The sequence below is a fragment of the Loxodonta africana genome, chromosome 7 (genome assembly GCF_030014295.1).
Source record: "Loxodonta africana isolate mLoxAfr1 chromosome 7, mLoxAfr1.hap2, whole genome shotgun sequence".
NCBI classification, from domain to species: Eukaryota; Metazoa; Chordata; class Mammalia; order Proboscidea; family Elephantidae; genus Loxodonta; species Loxodonta africana.
The window spans coordinates 10,026,653-10,048,215 of record NC_087348.1 but is presented as its reverse complement, the minus strand read 5'-3'; the positions used below and the strand labels follow the sequence as shown (position 1 = coordinate 10,048,215).

Sequence of the window (21,563 nt, the reverse complement as noted above, 5' to 3'; positions counted from 1 at the left end):
CCCAGAAAACCACACTGCTCTTTTATTCAATGGAATGTCCCCCTTTAACGCAGCGTTAAATCATACACCGAAAAAAAGCCCAGAGAAATTTCTGCAGATAAACCAGTGAAGAGAACGCACATTATACATTATTGTCAACGTCATCACTCCATGAAGAGGGAAGGGGAAAAAAGGAAGCAGAATCAAGAACAAGAGGCTCAAACCCTTAGACACTGCAAAACATTCAGACGTTTGGGATAAAAATAAAATTTAAAATGAAGCCTTCCAGGAAGGAGAGGAATAAATGGAATCTGAGGCCACTTAGGTGGTCAGGAGACAGGAGAGAACATTGGGCTGGCAGGCTAGGCCGAGGTGGCTGCTCTACCTATTGCTGGCAGGGGTGCTGGGATGGATGTGGACCCCGGAACCTTGGAGAACAGCCCCCTTCTGCACTTTACGAGATGCTGCATCAGAGTGGCAGATAAAAAGCCCCGAACTTATCAAAAACATCGCTGGGGTAGCATTGGCACCCTGAAAAACTTAGGACCAAAGGAACCCCATCATCACTAGGTGGACACTAATAGCCAGAGCCTGTGCCTAAAACCATTTGCTCCCCTCTCCTTGGAAAGGGAAGAACCGAGGAGTGGAGAGGAGAGGAGGGAAAGGAGCTGAATTGCAGCAGAAGACCGGGGAGAGCGTCTCCTTGGACGGAGTCTGAAGAAAGGAAGAGGTAAGGAAATAACAAAGAAAAAGAAAAAAATTAATAACAATTTCACGATATGGAGCCAGCGTGTTCCGATTCCGTCCACAAAAATAACTCAGGCTGCTTTGCCGAACCATCCTGTCCACCAGGGGCGCTGCTGAGGCTGTCTGCCTGGAAGGGTCACCAATGGGCGCGGAAAGTCCTCACTCTCATGGCTCTGGCCATCGCCGCCGCGGGGAGGGATCCTGGCGGCCCGGTTTGGGGAGAGGCAAAGGGAGTTGGGTGAGGAGAGAAAGAAGACAAAGAAGACACTCGATGCTACGGGGCGCCAGGAGAGCCCAAGCTGGCGCCCCTGCTACCACCTGCCCGTTCCCAAGCGAGTCGTCGTCGCTTGGCCCAGCCCAGTGCGTGCACACACACACATGCGTGCACACACAATCACATGCGTGCGTCCCAATGTCTGGCTCCATATGGTGAGGTTCGGCGTGTGTTTAAACGAGACCAATTCTCTCTCTCTATAATATATATTTTCTTAAAAAAACAAGTCTAGTTCTGTGGTGGAGGCGGTGGGGGAGCTGGAGGCATCCCGAAGGGCGGCATGCCCGCCACCCCCATGCCCATCATGGTGACAAAGTTAGAAGGGTCCATGGGAGGCGGAGGAGGAGGGGGCGGGGCATACATCATGCCGGTGGAACCAGGCGGCGGAGGCGGCGGAGGGGGAGGGGCACCGGGCGGCAGAGGCGGCTGGACCCCGGGGGGCAGGGGCACCATAGTGGGGTTGCCTTGCATCTGAGGGGCTCCTGGAGAAGCTGCGGCAGCCGCCTGCTGCTGTTGCCATGGCGGGATGGACCCTGTGCCAGCGCTCGTGGTGGTAGTCGTCGTATCTGGGGTGGTAAAGAAGCCCAAGGTCACACGCGCGGGGGGCACACCGCGGCTCTCTGCGGCTGCTGCCTTGGGATGGGGGGCGAGGGCGTCTGCTCCTTGCTTGGCATGCGGTACGGTGGTGGGGGGCAGGCGGGCGGGCAGGGCTGTCCTGGTGATGGGAGTGGAGGGGTGGGCAGGACTACCCTGGGGTCAGCCTCAAGGTCTCTGGGGCTTAACAGAGTAAGCCCTTTGTCACCAATGCCCCAGGAAGGGCTGAGGGGAAGGTACCAGACACAAGAACCGGCTCTGACATCCCTCCGCCCAGCCGCCGCCGCCACCACCAAACGGCACAATCAACCTCAAGGCCACAGCTGCTCTCTTCCCCGCTCCCTGGCCCGCCCAGCAGTCTCTCAGGCCCAGTCATAGCCCTCTCCTTGAGCATGCGTGCACCACCCCACCTGGCCAAGCACACAAGGCCCAGGCCAGCCTGCGGCTCGCCCAACCCAGCGAGAGCCTAGACTTCTGACACCCTACCTCTGACAGCAGGCTGTCCTCCAGGCACCCCACAAACCTTTCCCCAGACACAACCACACCAAACATCAGCTCTCCTCCCCAGAAAACCCCTCTGGGCCATGTGGCCCATTTCTGTTACACCCCTGCCCCCAGCAGAGACCAGAGCCTCGTCCCCAGATGTGTGTGTGTGTGTGTGTGTGAGCTGAGGTTCATGTGTTCCTCCCAGCCCCAACCCCATCCCACCCACCCCCACGAGCCCAACATACTCCACTCACTTTGCTGCCATGGCAAGGGGGTGCTGGAAGCCATACTGCTGCTGGGCGGAGGGGGTGGCGGAGGCTGCTGCTGCTGCTGTTGCCATGGGGGAAGAGGACCAGAGGGAGGGGGCGGGGGCTGCCCACTGGGAGGCGGCGGCGGCGGCGGCATCATGCCCATAGGCGGCGGCGGCATCATACCTGCACGGAGAGGCAAGCCAAAGGTTGAGTTCTCAGAGAAGATGAGCTTTGAACAGAACCCCCACTCACTCCCAGGCTGAAGGGAGGACCCAAAGGGGCCAAGGGAACAGCATCATCTCCATTACCTTTTCCTTGATGCAGGCGATAGACCCCAGAGCCCACAGGCGTACTTCCCAGGTACTGATCTTGATGGAAGGAAAGAGCAGGGACTTAGCAGGACATGTGAACTGGCCAGGAAAACACCCTACCACCAACTTATCCGAGAACCTTCCTAGAAGAGGTGGGCCCAGGCCTGCCTACACAGAAGTCACCCCTTGAACCAGAGTGGTAGCCTGCTCCTTCTGGAGCCAGGCCTCGAAGTCAAGGAGACCCAGTGCACAACCCAGCCATGGCCAGCTGCTTCCAGCAACCTGATGCGAACCCTTGCGTATCCCAGAGCCCCAAGGTTTCTGGTCTGACACTTACTTACCCATTGGAGGAGGGCCATGGTGCCCAGGTGGGTGGGGGCCCTGATTCATCGGTGGTGGCGGCGGCTGCATCCAAGGGGGCGGGGGTCCATTAGGGTTGTGCTGCATGGGATGTCCACCATGCCCACCTGTCAGGCTGGGTAATGGGTGTGGGAAGCTGTGGGGGCCACCTCCTGGTCCACCGGGACCACCTCCGTGCATGCCATGGTAGGGCCGACTTTCCGAAGGGCCAGAATTCATCCACGGTGGGCGACTCTGGGTGGTAGACATGAGAGACTATGTGAGGGCATTTCCCGCCAACGTCCCTGCCTGCTCCCCCTGGTGGCAACACTGTTCTTTCGGCTATGCCAAGGGACCAGAACACAGACAAGGTGTCCTCAAAGTGAGCGGTCCCCAAACTGGTTTGACATCCCGGAAGGACAATGTTGCCAGCCATGTCCATCACTCTGTTCCATCCAAGGCACTTGGTCATAGCTCCCAGTCTCTGAGGAAGAGAATGAGGAAGCCAGACCAAGAGAAGTAGCCCGAGGCTCACCGGTGGAGGTGGATTGTTGGCCGGAGCAGCAGGCCGAGGTGCACTGGCTAGGGGTGTGGCAGCAGGCCCAGAGGTGGAGCCAACGGATGCTGGGACAGGTGCTTCGCCCAGCTCAGCCATGAGGGACAAATATTCTTTATCCATACGTGCCTTATCCTGAGCTGACTGGGGGTCACCAGGCCTGCGGGCAGAGTGGGGAGAGAGAAATGGAAAAAACCAAATAAGAAACAAACTTATACCCAGGAAATTTACATACAGATGTTCTGAGAAAAATCAGTATCAGCCCATCATTCCTCTCTGAAACCTTACTGGGCAAGTCTCATCAGCTTTTCAGCTCAGTGCCCAGTTCTGCACCTGCGACTATAAGTACCTCTGCCACAGCAGAGACCCAAGGCTAAGAACCAAGGAGAGGAGCACCCGACCAGAGCCAGCCACATCAGCCAGGAAAGCACGTGTTCTCCCAACAACTGAGCTTCATCGCTACTTCTAGTCTGAGGGAAGAAAGACTATGCAACATTGGAGAAGCTGCCAGAACCCCCCAACAAGGCCTTACGTAGCTGCCACCCGAAACAGAAAAATGCTGACAGTAGGTGTTCAAAGGCCACCTAGTCTTCCTGGGCAAATACCAAGCAGCAACAACAGTTAATATTGAGCCCCACTGAAAACATTTATACCCTCAATGGAAACTTCCAACTTTCCTGGACTCAGATGAGCAGTAAAATAGGGTGGTTCTATGCAAAGCTGTTTCTAACTCTGGGCTTTAAATCATACCCTTACAGACCACATTCACAGAAAACAGGCTTTCTCGGGCCCACAAGATTAACAAATGATCAATGTGCTAAGGGCGGCCAGGCATACCATGGACGAGCTGCAGCCCCTCACCTCTGGAATTTGCAGTCTGAGGCAATGTGGCCAGCTCCTCCGCACTTGGTGCAAACTGTGGTATTGGTAATGCTGCGGCTCTCTGAGCTCTGCCAGGGTCTTAAGATCCTGTTCAGGGGGGAGAAAAAATCAACTCAAGGAACACACACGACCTAGCCTCTACCACGGCTCCTCAAGTTTCCCTGCCCTCCCCGAAACTGACCACATACCTGTTATCGTCTTCCCGGAGGGTCCCATTCAACCGTGCCAGCTCCCGAAGCTGCATCTTCCGTAGATCATTCTGGTCCTCAGGAGTCTCAATACCCTGCTTCAGGATGTTTCTTATCTGGTGAAGATGCAAAAGGTATAGTTACAGATGTGCTGGGGCCACCACCTGGATTCTGTAAGAAGCTTCATTTCCAGGTTGGCTCACCTGTTCTACTGCCTTCTTGACATTCTCCATGGTGTTGGCGGTGACCAGGGCATGAAGTGGCTCATCTTCCCCTGGCAACATCTGGCCATCTTTACGCCCAACCTTCCCTTCTTTCACAGAGCCTTTCCCCCGGATCATAATTTTCGCGTTGCACTCCTTCTCTATGTTCTTCAGGGTGTTCCCTCTATCAGCGACAGAAACCAAAGGGCAAAAAGCATTGAGCTACCAAACCTGACATGCAAGTTCAGTCCAGAGCACACAGGTTGGACATTGGTGAGAAACTACAAGTATAGAAAACAGAGTATTTTTCCACTCAACAAAAGCTTAGTGACCTCTAAGTTAAGGTCAGCAGAGCAATCCTGTGGATTTGACTTCTCCACAGTAAAATGGGGAAGTTACAGAGATTTTCTCACAGGAAGGCCTAACTCAGCCCAAGTGAAGTTCCTGTCAAATTCAGGCAAGTAAGCCAAGAGCATCAATTAGGCACAAAAGAAACAAGCCACAGAGGTTCTTAGAACGCTACATCCCACAGAGCAGTGGTTACTCACCTGGGTCCAATCAGCAGCCCCACAAAGTTGATTTCTGGATACTCATCTTGTGGAATCATTACTTTGTCGCTCACACGTGTTGCTGGAGGTCTGAAACAGACAAGGCTGTCAACTCCTGTGCAATGTCTGAGAGATGACACACATAACCAATAGCTCTTCTGGAACCAACTCTTGGCGCCACTTGTGATTAGGGGTGATTTGGGTAAGAGATGAAGAGTTGGTGCCAGAAGACCACACATAATCGGTACGTGTCCTCATCCCAGATGGCCCAGCCCTCTGCTTACTTGTAATCTGCAGGTGGTTTGAAATCAGGGTTGAGCGCAACCATCTCCGTGATGAGGTTATGCCGCTCCTCTTCGAGCTTTTTGCGCGTGCGGAACTCACGGGTGTTAAGCCTCTTCCCCTCACTATTGTAGATGGGCTCAGGGGAAGGGGACCTGTGGGAGACAGACCACCGTCACTGCTTGGCCCCCACTGTTCTCTCATCCCCACACGGGCTATAGTAAGTCTTTCCCAGCCCTCTGTCTCTTAGACCCTAACACAAACTCTTCGGAGGAACCGACCATAACGTGTGCTACTCAAGATCGTGTGGAATGGAGAGATGGAGGCTGGCTTAGCATAACGGGGCTGAGAGGGGTGTGTGTGTGTGTGTGTGTGTTGCTTCTAACAGTGATGAGAGGAAAAAAGGTCTGATTTTGGGGGTAATCTTTGTACTGTAAATGGCAAGGACAGTATCATCCTCTGGAATCTTCTTGCCAAATACGGATTTTCTTTTATTTGAAAAAAAAAGTTACATCGTTACAACTTTATGAGTCACGGAAACCCCAAGTCTAGGTCAAACGTTAACTTGTGGAGAGCTCACACCCTATCAGGAAGAGTGTCTGTGCCCCTGACACATGAGAAGTATGAGCTCTTTGACCCAATGCAATTTGGACTCAAGGTTACTGTAGCTACTTGGCCCCCACAATGGAGAGAGATGGTGCAAGGCTTCGTCTCTGCTTTTCCTTCAATGGCCTGGCTGGCTGTGTCCAAGGCCCAGGAGTCAACCTGTTTTCTGGCTGTTCGAGGTTGGGGAGTCTAGGTAGAGAAAAACGTTAAAAGCTAAAGCAGCTTCTAAGAGAGGCTGCGAATGCAGATTTGGTCAAATACTTGTTTAGGGTCTGAACCTGCAAACAGCAAGGGAAAAACCTATTGTTTCTCCACCCTAGTTTACAAGTCCAGAAAGCAGATTTTCTCTCTCTCATTTTTTAAGGAGTGAAATGCTGTTGTTACAAGTAAAAAATAGTAACGATAAAATGGTCAGTTTACCACAGCTGGATTTTGGGGTGATAAAAAAAGAGAAGTTACACTCCTAGAGATCTGAGTTCACATTACAAAAAGGACCATAGCTTGATTTTCTGAATAAAAATTTAGTAGCAGCTGCAAGAAGGGAAGAGACCATGTGGATCAGGTTATTAAAAAAACATCCTGAAAGTTGTCAAGACTCCTACACCCTTGGTTTAGTTGAAAGAACCTTGCCTAGTTGGAGCAAGGACTGAACTCGGCTGCTCCCACTGTCTTCAGCCTAAAGGGAACCATGTCACACCACGTTACACACACGATGGAATAAAAGGTCAGGTTTGTTCATGGCTAATGACGGCTAAATGACACCTCCGCTTCTAGCAGTTGTATAAACTGTTAGCACAATCCAATAATTGTGAAAAGCAAACACACCCCGGCTCATCAGACTACCATCTTACACGTTTAAATCTACAAGAAATTTTCAGACATTTTTAAACTGTGCAAGTTAAGCAACATCAAAATAGCATAAAATGGCTTAATTTTGAGAATACACCTTAGAAAATTATCTTATTTTATTAAAGTAAGAAACTCATGCATTTCCCTCCAACCTGGGCTCAAAACAAAACCAACCAGGCATTAGGGCCTCTTTCAAATTGAGTATGACAGGCGAAAACTCCGCTGACTTCACTTCTAACGTGTCTCATGTTTCTAACGCCCACCCCATCACTGCCTAGAATTAAGCATTTCTGGCTGATCACCAAAACGAGTTTTACCAGTACAAAATTGGTCATTTAAAGGCTTTATAACAATGCAACCTCTTGACAAATTATGAAAGTAAAAGACAATAACTAATATTCTACAGATTAGATTAGCTAATATTCTAGAAATTAGGTTGGCCCAATTTCTTCACCTTGAATTAGCATTGTATTAGATCAACTAAATTCTAATCCCACCTCTCCAGGAAGCAAAGAAGGTTTGTTAAAAATTCAACCTTTTGAAGAATTGCCTGGTAACCTGTAGACATAGTATTAAACAGAAAAAGGCCAGAAAGGCGCTAAACAGTTGTAGTTTATAGCCTACGATGCAAATTTCTTAAGGAAAAAAAATCTTCAAATCAAAAAGAAATATAAACACAACACAGCCCTCCAACCATTATCTACAGGTGAAAAAATTAAAATTTAATAAGTAAAATTAAAGGTGAATATGGAGAAATCAGAAAGTTAATTTGTTGGTAAAGGGGCCGCAGAAAGATGCAAATATTTAACTTGCATCTGGAGCCATTCTGTCATCGTCCTGATTTAATGCACTAAACAAAAAGCCCAAAACTCTCCTCTTTAGTGTTTTCTGCTATGCGCATGCACTAGAAGAAACGTCACTAAGAGGTAGATTTAGTGCCCTTTTATTAAAAGACCAAATTTTACCTGTTCAAAGATCAACCAGCCAATAAAATCTGTTTTTTAAAAAATTCATGTCCCTCAGATAAACTTTCAACTTTTCAGAGGTGAAAGTACCTGTGAACTGAAGGTCATGACCACAGCCCCCTTAAAATGCAGTAATTTAGGGTTGGGTGCTTGCCTTCCCCAAACAGGTAAGAAAGCTCTGGCCTCTCCCAACCCCCCGCCCCCAGGCAATAGCCAAGGCTGAAAATTAACGGGCAGTAAAAGGAATTGGTTAGAAATCTCATCTGATTTTAAAACCATCAGCAGGAAGACTGCAGCAATGAGCTGACCAGGTACAGTTTCTGGCCTGCTCAAATTCAGTGATGCTCAAAAATAGTCTTAATCCTGCATCTTGTACCTGTGAGAAAAGCTCTACACCCTGGGCTTTCAGCCAAGCAGGTACTGAAAAGGCAGGTTAACAGGCCACCTCACTGTCCCTACGGATAGGCAAATCAGGTTAAAACCTACACGCTTACCAATTGGAAACCAGTTGTCCATTTTCCTGCAGCTTTTTATTCTGCTAGTAATTAAGGTTCATTCCAACTTTCTAACTGTTGACTGCTATACGATATTGCTAATTAAAACCTATACCTTAAAATAGTCACAGTACCGGTCGTCTTACTAGAATTTTATCGAACTGACACAACATGTTGCCACCAGTAAAACGTATTGAGAAAAAGGTAAAAGCGTTACTGTCAGCTGGTTAAAACTGTTTCCCAACCTGTCCTCAGGGTTAGGGGGGATGCCCAGGTCTCCTGTGCGCAGTTTACGAGTCAGGTCTTCTATCTGCAGTTGCACTGGAAGAAACCAGGTTAGGAAAGAAAAAAAAAGGATGGAAAAAAGACAATGTTACCAAAAAACATCTCAAATCTCAACAACAAGCATGAAGAACTCGGAGACTTTGAAAGGGACGACTGATCAGTGAACACATTGAGGCAAAAACCCCCAACCACCTATCGGCAGGAATCCATTTACATCTATAGGTATTTTTCACTTCAAAATGGTTATCACTTTAGGAGGCAAACAGTTTGTTGGAAGAGGGGTTAGCAGTAAAGACTATTCACTAAAGCTAACATCAAAGCAATTACTAGGAGGTGATTTACCTCGTCCTCCCCAAGGCTTGCTATACACCTGACACCCAGAACCAAAACCAGAGTTGCGACCACCAATACCCCGTTCCCACCAAGTTACTTTGAGGGCAAAAGTTACTTTTCTTCATTAAAATATTAAACTTGGCCTGAAATAAGACCCAATTACATGGGACAAAAAAAAAACAAAAAACCAGTTGAACAACGATCATTTTCATTAAAAAATTCTTCAACAAGACGTTTAATACCCATTTCAACCTCTTAACAAAAGTTTGTACGTGCTCTGTGCAACCAGACCCGTTCTAGTAAGGTTCTCCCCGTTCCTGCTACTTTTTATTCACATTAGATGACACACCATTTACCTTAATAAACCGGTAATCACATGGACACAAGAGTCTTTTTTAAACTTGCTGTTAAATATAAGGAGCGAAAGTGGGGTGCAGAGGCTGGAAAGTGTGGGTCAAGGAGAATGTACATGGCTCTCAGGCCTTGGCATGTGAGACTGTATGTGAGAGAGAGAGGAGGGTATCAGGAAAGCTGCCAGTGACTAGGGGAGCTGTTACACGGTTGATTTTCCGAGATAATGGCAACTGCTGAGCCAATCACCTTTCTTCAGCAAGCTGAATAATCACCTGTTTCTTACCTTCAGAGTACCTGAAAACTGAGCAGACATCTCTAACAAGGGCAGGCCTTACTGGGCTGGCTTAATATTGAGCTGGCCCCAAGACAGGACTAATGCGTGCCTAACCCCAGGCGCCCTCGTTTTAAATATATCTCACAGAACTACAACACACACCACTCAAGCTCTGAACAAATGGAGAATCTACTGATGTCAAGAGATGTTGGGAGCATTCTGAACAAGACAGTGTACACTGTAGGGACAGATGAATTAAAACATCCTTCCCCAAGCTCCTTCGTGCCAGAAACTTCCAATTTATCGTCGAGTATTAAGTTCAACAACTCAAGGTTACAGTCACCTTCACGGGGACGGGCGGTACTCTCGACTGTGGGGGTGTGGGATCTAATCTGAATAAACAGTTGGCATTAAAGAGAAATCAGGAAGTCCCCACACTAATAACTTTAAGACAATTCCCTCTGCTGATGGTGTACAGCTCCCAGGGCTTCAAACCAGTCTCTTCCAGTTCGAACCCTGCCGAGCATTTGCATCTCCACCCCAGATATACTGAATCAGACTCTACTTTTTAACAAGACACCCAGGTTGATCCTTATGTATAATAAACTTTGAGAACCATGCTCTACTAGTGGTTCTCTGAATTGGTCCCTAACCAGCAATATTAGCATCGCCTGGGAACTCGTTAAAAGCGGAAGTTCTCAGCAGGGTTTCCAGCTGAAACAAATAGGTTTGAAGCTTTTGTGTCTTCTGTTCTGTGGTTTTCAGGGAGCTGAGATCCACCCCAGCCTCTACTTGGCTTCTATCTACTTTGATGACAGCTATACATAGCCCCTGGAACTCAGTGCATTCGCTATACCTTCACAGGGAGGGAAGTGGACACATACAGGATGCGTTTTCCCCATTTTCTAAGCCTGCTCATGTTCTTGGGACATCCCTCCACTAGGGAACATTTTCAGTGGGGTTGTAAAGCCTAAATGGGTCTAACGTGAAACAGAAGGGGTTGGCGGGAGTGGAGGATCAGTGCGGAAAAAAGAAGTATTAGTAGCACTGTGAAAAGGAGAAAGACAGTTCCAATGCTTCGAAACTCTCGGCAATCTAAGAATTAAGGCCTTCAAGAATTACAACATTCCAGCCCTCAAGTTTTTTGTTTGTGAAGGCCACAGCCTCAAAGGTCTAGGAGGTCTCTAGGCTAATATTCCCCAAAGGGAATGTCTGTTTAGTTAGTAGAAATCACTTATCAAATGAACTTTTTTTGAAACAGCTGCACGGGTATGTAAAAGTAAAACCTGCGTTAAAAACCTTACATTTAAGAAAAAATAATTCTGAGATTAATTTTGATTCCAGTGTGGGCCAATGGCAGTCATGCTTAATTCTTGAAATTTCCCAACAGACCAGACCTTTTACCCTACACCTCATTCCATGTCCAAGCCGTATCCCTTTCCCAGCAGAATCCTTTAGTAGTAAATACAAGAGCCTTCATTTTAAGACAGCTCTCCAAGGACCAAACCAGAAAAGATGCTGAAGGGAAGGTTAAATTCAACAAAATGGTAAATAGGGGTGAACTGTAAACACACTTAAAGAACCACTTTTTTGTTTAAACTGAGCTTTATTTTTTTCTTTCAGAAAGTACCTATAAAAAAGTAAAACCATGTTTTAGGGGGAGGGAGGAATACAAAATTATGATGAAAGGCCATGCTGCGAAAAAGGCACTTTACTTGGGTGTACAATACCTGCAGTGTTCTCCACTGGGGCCATGTCCAGAGGCACCAGACACTCACCTCACCAACTGGCAAGGAAACTGAACAGCAGCTGAAAAGGATGGAGTGAGGTGGGGGATGGCCTGGACACTACGCTCACTCCTAAGTGGGCCCCTCTACCTTCCTGGCGCTCGTGGAGAACACTGTTGTTATCAACAAACCAAAACACTGAACTGCAAAAGCAGGACTCACTGAGCAAAAACTGGCAGGTTATGTTAAAGCCATAAAAGTACACCTCATCATACCTCTTGTCAAAAAAGAAACCACTAAAATCTCAAACTGCCAAAGGACAGAAATATTGTTCAGGATAAACAGTAACAACCTGAAAATGCGTTTAGATGCAGAACGTGTATTTACCTATATAAGCTCTTTCTTGTTCTCGAGTAAGTCCAGGAGGAATAACAGTAGGCATTCCTGGAATCACCGTCTTCTGTTCCATTGTGTCCTGGTTCCAGCGGCTCCTCTTCCGCTTCTTACTCGGGAAGTCTAAAGGCAGATAAAATCCATCAGATGCAAATACAAACTAGCACAGTAACTGCCAACAGGCAGCACAAGACACCTGTATTCCACAGAACCTCAGCAGATGACGAAACTGAGGGCCCAACCTAAAACTTAAACATCACGGAATGTAAGACAAATGTCAGAGATCAGAGATTAAAACAAAACATATGGCTACTACAAGGGTAAGAGAAGCTGGGTCAAAGAAGTTAACGTTACACATTTATAACTTCCCTCTAAAGAAACTACTAACGTGTGTATATGAAATGACAAAACGTAGTACACAAAATCTCACGTAATTAAATTTAATACTAACAAAGTAAATAGCGTCTATACTACCTTGGCCGGAATGCCTCAGAAGCCCCAGGGAAGACAGGAGCAGAGTGAAGGACCACAGACAATCTGTAGAACAATGCTGGGGGAACTGCTGGCTCCTACCTCCACCCCGCACCAGTCACCTTTCTGAATGGAGCCGGGATACCCCTGAACTCATCACTACACACTACTGCGTGAAAAGCCCAATCCTTCAACACCACCACCTTACTCTCCATGCGTTTAGCCATGATCAGCATTCGGTGATCCCGGCCAGGTAGACACTTAAAGTCTGAACTCTTCAAAGATGTATGAGTTCACACCAACAAGGTATGTGAAAGCAGCTAAGCGGCCCTTCCCCGACAGAGAGGCAGAAACTCCCAACTGTTAGCACGCAGAAGTCGTTCTAGTTCCCCAAGGGTGCAAGCCAAGAGGGAAAGTCTTTAAAAACAACAGTAAAGTGGAGGCGGTGGGACTGAGCAAGCTCTAGGGTAAACGAAGGGAGATCAGAAAATAAAACAGGGAAGGCAGTGACCAGATTCCCCCCACCCCACCCCACAAAAAGGGACCAGGAAGGAACAGGCCCAACCATCAGGTGGAAACTCTCAACCTCTTTCATTCTTTGTACTGAAAACCTCGCCTTAAGGTGCAACTAGGGAGGCGATTCTGGGTATTCTCTTCCCTTTCAGACAACTTAGACCAGCAAAAGGGCGGCCCAAGTCACGAGTTCACCCTTTCGCTCTCCTGTCCTCCCGGTCTACCCACCTGCCACCCTCTACACCCGGGCCACTCAACGCCTCCCCCTACGCCAGCGGACCGGAGAGCAAATAAGGGCCCCGGGCTTTGCAGCGGCGCCCCGAGGCCTGGCCGCCACACTGCGCCTGCGCACAGCAGACTGCCTCCCGCTCTCCCCCTCCCCCCGCGCGCGTGCGCGGTAGAGTCCCCGTGAACCAGGCCGCGCGCGCCCCTGCCGCGTGCAGCCGCCGCCGCCGCCGAAGCCGCGCGGCCCTCAGCCGGCCGGGCCCGTCGGCGCGACGCCGCTCGCGCGCTCGGCCCGACTCACCTCCTCCGCCGCCGGCCGGGCCTGGCTGCTGGTCCTGACGCGGCGGCTGGGGTGGCTGTGGCGGCGACACGCGCTGGTAGAGCGGCGGAGGGGGCGGCTGCGGCGGCGGGTTCGCGGAGCCCGGGGACGGCAGCGGCGGCCGGGGCAGTGGAGGGGGCGGCGGCGGCGGCGGCGGTGGCGCCGCGAAGGGGAAGGCCGCGGTCAGGGCCCCCATCGCGCCCGCGGGCGGCGGCGGCGGCGGCCCGGGCACCAGTAGACCCGCCCCAGGCCCGAGGGCGGGCGGCGGCCCCGGCTCGAAGCTCCCTTTGGGCCCGGGGAGGCCCAGCTTACCCAGCGCTCCGGTCGCCATGGCGCCCCTGGGACCGGCACCGGCGGCTCCTTTTCCTTAGCGGCGGCGGCGGCTTCTCCTTCGCCAATCTTCCGGGGGGGGGACCGGACTGCGCTGCCGCGGAGCCGTCCTCTCACGCGGCGGGCGGCGGCGGCGGCGGCGGCGGCGCGAGACGCACAAAGAGGGAGGAGAGAGGGCGCCGCGGGGGCGGGCCGGGGGCGGCGGGGCCGGGGCCTCGATTGGACCGGGCCGAGGCTCGAGGGGTCGGGATCGGCGTCCTCCGATTGGCCGGTCCCTAGCCGTTGTCGATGCGCGCTGGGATTGGCCGAACCGTTAGGCCGAGGGAGGAAATGGCGGCGAAGCCTGGCGAGCTGGGGCTGTCGCTGCGCGCAGTTCGTTTGTTACTGCGCGGACTGAGCTCGGAGTCCAGGAAGGCGGGGAGGGGATGGGCAAACTCTATGACGTGGAAGAGGAGCGCTCTCTCATTGGCTGGAGTCCGTTGAGTCAGTCAATCTTGATGGCGTCGTAATGTCTTGGGATTGGCTGTCACTCGCTCGATTCTTTTTCTACTCTCCGGGGCGAAGTTTCGACCGGATGAACCAAGAGGTCGCGGCTGAGGAGCCCCAGCACCAACGAGTTTTAAGGCAGGAAGGAGGGGCAGGGAGTGCGCATGCGTAGATATGGCAAAGCCGCCTTTCCAGCCCTGTCGGCTGTGGACCCCTGGGTCCGGCGCTGAAGCTTTGGGTGACGTCATCCTCTATTCCCATGGTAACCCGGGCCCGTGGAGTGGCGGGGTGGGGGGGGGGCCGACGGGCGCGCGCGCGCAGTAAGCGGATCCGTTGTCGCTGCAGGTAAAAAGGGACTTCCTGTTTTCTTTGAAGGAGCCCTGGTGGCGCAGTGTTTAAGCGCTGGGTCGCTAACCGAAAGATTTGCGGTTGAAACCCACCAGGCGCTCTGCGGGAGAGTACAGACTTACAGCCTGGGAAGCCAGATGCGGCAATTCTACTGTGTTCTATAGCTAGGAGTCGGCATCGACTCGTCTCGGCGGTGGATTTGGTTTGGGTTTTCTTTGAAAAAACTAAAAAGTGCAAAAAAAAAAAAAAAAAAAAAAGAAGCCAGCTACGGCATAGTCTTATTGAAGGATTAAAAATTATCTGAGCTAATGTGAGAACATAATCTTAAATAATCTTAAAAAAAATCTTAGGTGAATGATAATATGAAATTGTCAGTTCTAAAATTAACAAGAATAAATCGTTTCCATTAGAATCCCAACGGGGTTGGAAGGGATTTGGAGAAATTACCTTAAAAATCATATCCGAATGAAAATGGTGGAAAAAGGTATAACAGAGGTTGAGGAAGAGCTCGCCTTTCCAGATAGGATAGTATAAAGACACAATGACGAAAACCGTATATTGGCTGTAGGAAGGAGAGATCGGTGGAGCAGAATCTGAGTAGAGTCCAGAAATAGATTCCCCATATGCAAGCACGAATACCAGAAAAGTGATGTTTCAATTCAGTAAAGAAAAAATGATTGTTATTAACCCATTGCCGTTGAGTCAATTCCAATTCATAGCAACGCTATAGGACAGAGTTACAACTGCCCCATAGGGTTTCCAAGGACCAGCTGGTGTAGCAGCCGAGCTGTGCCACCAAGACTCCTTAGATGGTACCAAAACCAACCAAACCTAGTGCCATCGAGTCGATTCTGACTCATAGCGACCCTATAGGCCAGAGCAGAACTGCCCCATAGAGTTTCCAAGGAGCACCTGGTGGACCCTTTGGTTAGCAGCTGTAGCACTTAACCACTACGCCACCAGGGTTTCCCCTTAGATGGTACAGAGTCTTAAATATAAATAAACATTCAGATTACAATTTAGGAGACAATAGGGTAATCTAGGGGTTGAGAGAATTTAGGAAGACAGGAAACTCAAACTATTCATAAAAGGTATGCTTGATTACAAAAAAATTTCCTGTGATAAAAGAGAACAGAAATGATAGGTCAGTAAAGCTATTTGGCACATATATGGCAGATAAAGGGCTAATGTCTATAATAAACAATTCTTTAATTAGCAAAAAAGACAAAAACAATAGAAAAATGAGCAAAGAATATGAACAGACAAGTTCCCAGAGCTAATCCAAATGGCCAAGAAGCATGAAAGGTGCACAGTCTCCCTAAGAAAATGCCAATTAAAATGATACAGGAATCTCCATATATAACCATCAAAATGGCAAAATATGTAAATATTAGCACCTACTGTGAATTTCTTTTTTGGAAAGCATTCTGTTGAATGAGATGAGTATTATCTCTACAGATGAGAAAACTGAGGCACAGAGAGCTTTAAGAGACTAGCCCAAGATTACACAGTCATATAGTTTCTATTTGCCTGAGACTCCTGAGTTGGACGGAAGAGGATTTGAATCCAAACTGTGCCACTTTCTGATTAAGGAGTGTTGAGCAAGTGCTTCCCAGTTTTGAGGCAAGTTGGGAGTCAGCCTCAGATATCCATCAGCTGGCAACTAGGGGAGTCATTTCATCTCTCCGTACCTCAGTTACTTCTGCAGAATATAGACGATGGCATTGCCCTGCAGGGTACTGTGCAGATTCCATGAGATCGGAGAACACAGTTGATTTTAACGTGGTATCTGCTGAGCTGCAGGGGCCAGAGCTGCACACAGATTTCAGACATAGATGCTCCCTGGCTTTATACAAGGGTGAGAAGTTTCAGGCTTTTCCTCCTAATCCCTGGCATTTTCTGTGTCTTAACTCTATACTTGATAGCTCAGAACCCCCAGGCCCTGGGCAAGATACAGCTGGCCAAGCCTGTAAGGAGTGAATCCCCTGTCCAACTTTTGGAGAGCCCTGCATGTGATCCCATATCCCAATTAGGAGTAATGATATCCACCATGGAATGAGAACCCACATCCAAAAACAGACCAAACCTGTTGTCCTCAAGTTGATTCTAACTCACAGTGACCCTACAGGACAGAGTAGAACCGCCCCGTAGGGTTTTCAAGGAGCAGCTGGTAGATTCAAACTGCAGACCTTTTGATTAGCAGCCAAGCTCTTAACCACTGCACCACCAGGACCCACATACTTCCCATAATTTTTCTTTTCTGGAAAACCATGTTTATTTATAGCTTCCAATCTGAACCGGGGGGGGGGGGGGGGATGGGTAGTAGAATTTGTGACTTAGGTACAAATTAGAAAAACAGAGCAATAGATGTGTGCAAATCACGTATCTGATAAAGGACTTGTATCTAGAATACATAAAGGACTCTCAAAACTCAGTAAGAGAACAAACAACCCTATCTTTTAAAAGGGGCAAAAGATTCGAACAGAAACCTCACCAAAGGATGGTAAATAAGTACATGAAAAGATTCTCAATATCATTAGTCATTAGGGAAATTCAAATGAAAAACACTATGCAACAGATCAAAATATCAGATAGGAAATTTAGGGGCAGGAGGTTTATGTTAATAGAGGAGGAACAACTCAGAAAAGGAGGGTGAGAACGGTTGCACAACTCCAAGCATGCAATCAATGTCACTGAATTGTACATGTAGAAACTGTCGAGTTGGTATACGTTCTGATGTGTATATTCTCAACAACAAAAATAAAATATATATTAAAAAAAACCACTCTACAGCACCACTACACACCCATTTGAATGGTTAGAATTAAGACGGCACTGGGTTTACTGGGTATGAAATGTCAGCCAAGGTGTGGCGTAACGAACTCTCCTACGCTGTGGGGCGGAATGTAAAGTGGTACAACCACCTTGGAAAGCAGTTTGGAAGTTTCTTAAAAGGTTACCACCTACCATATGACCCAGCCATTCCTCTCCAAAGTATTTTCCCAAGAGAAATGAAAGTATATATAGCCGCAAAAGACTTTATGCGTGTTCACAGCAGCCTCATTTCTAGTAGTACAAAACTGGCAGCAATCCAAATGCCTATCAGCCAACTGTGAGACATCCATGCAACTGTGAGACATCCATGCAACGGAATACTACTTGACAATAAGAAGGAGTGAACTATTGATACTTGCAATAACACGGATAAATCTCAAAATAATTATGCTAAGTGAAAGAGGCCAAACAAAAAGAATACATGCACTATGATTCCATTGATACAAATGCTGGAAAATGCAAATGAACGTGCAGTGACAGAAGATGGGGTGGCCAGGAGGGGTAGGAGGAAGTGACTGCCAAAGGGCACGAGGGGACCTTCGAAAGTGATGATGGAAATGTTCATTATCTTGACTGTGGCAATGGTTTCATGAGTGTATACCTACATCAAAACTCATCAAATAGTACATTTTATTGTATGTCAGTTATACCTTGATAAAGCTGCTTATTAAAAAATAATAGAAGAAGGCAACTACAGAGAGAGGATTCTGTTCACAGTTTGGGAAAGAACACAGGTATGATTTCTCTCCACTTAAGTCATCATCTAGGAAAGGATTGTCTTAGGTTGTTTTGGTTTTTAGCCATTGAAGGGTTTCACTGAGTAATTATTTTTGAATATTTTATTACATTTTTTTACACAATATTTGTTACCCACAAAAGGATGCACCTATGTAAGTTAGGAACTGAGTTGTAAATTGGGTACCCGTGAAGCTACCACCCAAGCTGAGTACCAAGCCCCCTTGGAGGGACCACCGTCTGGAATTTGTGCTTTCCTTCCCTTGGTTTTTGAATCGAGTTGCGCTTGTAGCATCAAACAATACATGGTTGGTTTTGCTTGCTTTTGCCCTGTATAAGGTGCTCTCATACCGTGTGCAGTTTTATGAGATTTGCTGTTTTAATTCATTGTTACATATGTAGGATTCATCCCTGTTGTTGCATTATGTATATTATTTCCAGTCCCCTCAACAGCCCTGCAGGTAGGTTTACAATATATTAAAAAGCAAACAAACAAAACCAAACCTGTTGCTGTCAAGTCACTTCTGACTTATGGGGAACCCACGCATTACAAAGTAGAACTGCTCTATAGGGCTTTCTTGGCTGTAATCTTTATGGAAGCAGATTGCCAGGCCTTTCTTCCACAGCGCCAATGGGTGAGTTTGAACCACCAACCTCCAGGTTAGTGTTGTGTGCGGTCAAGTCAATTCTGACCCTTAATGACCATGTGTAACAGAGTAGAAGTGCCCTAGAGGGTTTCCTAGGCACTACTGTTTATGGGAAAAGACTGCCAGGTGTTTTCTCCAGCAGAGCAGCTGGTGGGTTTGAACTGAAGACCTTCCGGTTGCACCTAACCGTCGTGCCACCAGGGTTCCTCAGTCAAGCATAAACTGCGTGTGCCACCCAGGGATCTTGGGATCTTAGAGATCTTAGGATACGGTATACCTGGGGAGAACAAAGCTCAGCAAGATGGGGTGGCTGCCGAAGTCCAGGGGCCTTACTCCAGGCTTCCTCTTCAGCACTACATCGTGTTTACTCCTTCACAGGGAAAGCCAACTGGGTCCTGAAAAAAGGAGCTCTGGTGGCACAGTGGTTAAGTGCTCGGCTGCTAACCCAAATGTTGGCAGTTTGAACCTATGAGCCGCTCTAATCTAAGGGAGAAAGATGTGATGGTTTGCTTCCTTAAAGATTACAGCCTTGGAAACCCTATGAGTTCCACTCTACTCAATAGGGTCACTAGGAGCGGAAATCGACTCTACAGCAGTGGGTTATGGGTCCCAGGTGGTGACCAGGTGCTGGACATGCTACAGCGAACACAGCAAGCCCTTCGATGTCCAGAAGAGCACGTTCTGAGTGTCACGCTCCCTTGGCCCTCACACCTGGAAGGCTGTGTTTAACGGGCAAATTACCCAAACGTCCTGGGGATCTCGGGTGCCCTGCGCCTCCTGCTTTCCCACAGGAATGCTGATGGGACTCATCCCCGAAGCTCCCCCCCCCCCCGGAGGCAACTTGACACCAACTATCACGGTGACAAACGCAGCCTCCTAGGACCCAGCAATGACACTTCAGGATGTCTCCTGCAGAAACACCGGAATATGTACAGAGTGACGCTGGCATAGGAATCTTTAAGGCAGCGTCTTTGGTCATATCAAAAAAATACTGGAAACAACCATTTCCATCTATAGGGATCTACTTAAAGTTAATATTAATTGGGAAACCCATACAATGGAACACGCTGTAGCTCCTGAAAAAAATCCAGGGGGGAAGTGCTGATGATAGATCTCCAGGGCAAATATGAAAAGGGCCGGCGAGGACAGAACAGTGTGTGGACTATGTTACCATATGTACCCAACGGGGAAAGGTAGGCATGAAACATACCAGATTGCTCAAACATGCATACATACCTTAGAAGGGCTTCCGAGTGTCTGGGAGGGGTGCTGGGGACGGGGGTGAGAAGGAGACTCTCATTGTATCTCCTTTGAGGGTGGTGAAAACAGACAGCCTTCACCAGTTTCCTTGTACCTCTTTTGTATTAGAAAAGAAATTGTATGCTGGGCAAACACTACTTATTAAAAAAAATACACAAAACAGAAACAATGTTAGTATTCTTGGCCCTTCTTTCGCTCCTTACCTGTCTTTGCTGGAAACAAACATTTTATCGGGCGCTTGCTTTTCGCATGTCCCCCTCCTTTGGCATATTCCACCCTGAGACCCCTATCCTCTTCAGACTCTGAATGTGGTATTTCAGGATGGGGGTGTCTGAGGGCTGGGACGACCTGCCACAAGGTGGCGTTGTGTGCTGCCTGCTGCTCTGTGGATGCAGTCCCCAGGATACCTGTGACCAGGGTCTCTGCCGAGTGGGGCTCTGTCCCTGAACTCCACAACTTAATCCTGCACCACTTCCTGGAAACCTGGGAGTTAGGAATTCACTTTGTACCCCTGTCACCCCACTGTTCGGCCCATCAAATTCCTTCCAGGTAGGCGCAAACCTTCAGGACTTGGAAGGGGCCTCTCACTCTTCTTCGGGCCTCTTGGGGAACATGGATGACTGGCACACAGGAGATGCGGCCCCTCCCCTGGTCTGGCTCCCCATCTCAGCCAAGAAGCCCTCCCAGACTTAAGTCACACCAGTTGGGGCTCTGTTGAAGGGTGGCCAAGGGGATAATGTGACAACCATGGTGCCACCAAGTCTCTTCACATGAGCTGCCATGTCCCCACCACCCACCCACTCATCCTTTCAGTCATTCAGCAAATCTTTCCTGAGGGGCTGCCAGGTGTGAAGAAGTCATTCAGATGCTGGCCTTGGCTAGCAGGAGGGTGATAGGCCAGGGCCTTCCTGCACCTCACAGCCCTGGTCCTGCCTGTGTCCCCAACCTCTGTCAAGGTCAGCCTCTATCCTGCCTCCTTGGCTTCACCTGACCCTTGGCTTGATCCCTGGCTCTAGTTAAGAACAACCTGGTAAGTGCTGGGGTGAGGGGCACCCTGGCCCTGGGGGTATGGAGCCTCCTGAAAGGGAGCCGTGGGACAATGACAATGTAAGCACAAGGTCAGCCATGGGCAGACATGCCCTCCAGATGTAGGCTCAGGAGCTGGTGGGGTCTCCTCACCAGGGGCTGGCCCACATCTTGGTGACGACCCCAGGGCCTGGCACTGAGGGCCCTGGGGAATATCTGTTAAATGGACATAGGCTAATTTTCCCGAGGTCAGACCCAATGATCATGCCCGTTTTTAGCTGTCCCTGGCCTGACACATGCCTGGGCAGCGGACAGAAGCCAGCCCCAGGACTGGAACAGCAACCCCACTTAGTGGTCACTGCAGGGTTGTCTCTCAAGGCCAATAGCCTCCCTTGGCCCACCCACAGGTGACCTGGTGCAGTCCTATCTGGGGCAGGGGGTGCCCTGG

At 49.0% G+C, this 21,563-nt stretch overlaps 1 protein-coding gene across 9 annotated transcripts; it reads right to left on the bottom strand.

Moving 5' to 3' along the window:
* SF1 (splicing factor 1) lies at positions 1–13,919 on the bottom strand. Of its 9 annotated transcripts, XM_064287846.1 has the most exons (14): positions 13,431–13,919; positions 11,915–12,043; positions 8,800–8,875; positions 5,643–5,795; positions 5,359–5,448; positions 4,811–4,994; positions 4,608–4,723; positions 4,399–4,506; positions 3,517–3,697; positions 2,984–3,257; positions 2,640–2,699; positions 2,335–2,514; positions 1,362–1,566; positions 1–927 (listed from the first exon to the last, which is right to left on the bottom strand). In XM_064287846.1, exons 1-14 carry the CDS (start codon positions 13,777–13,779, stop codon positions 798–800), a joined length of 2,235 nt encoding a protein of 744 aa, XP_064143916.1. In that variant the 5' UTR covers positions 13,780–13,919; the 3' UTR covers positions 1–797. The 9 variants fall into 9 exon arrangements, with proteins under 9 accessions (XP_064143916.1, XP_010597371.2, XP_064143914.1 ...); XM_010599069.3 differs by lacking the exon at positions 1,362–1,566 and having other exon boundaries at positions 13,431–13,916; XM_064287844.1 differs by lacking the exon at positions 1,362–1,566 and having other exon boundaries at positions 2,980–3,257; positions 13,761–13,915.
* Positions 13,920–21,563: the final 7,644 nt, after the last annotated feature.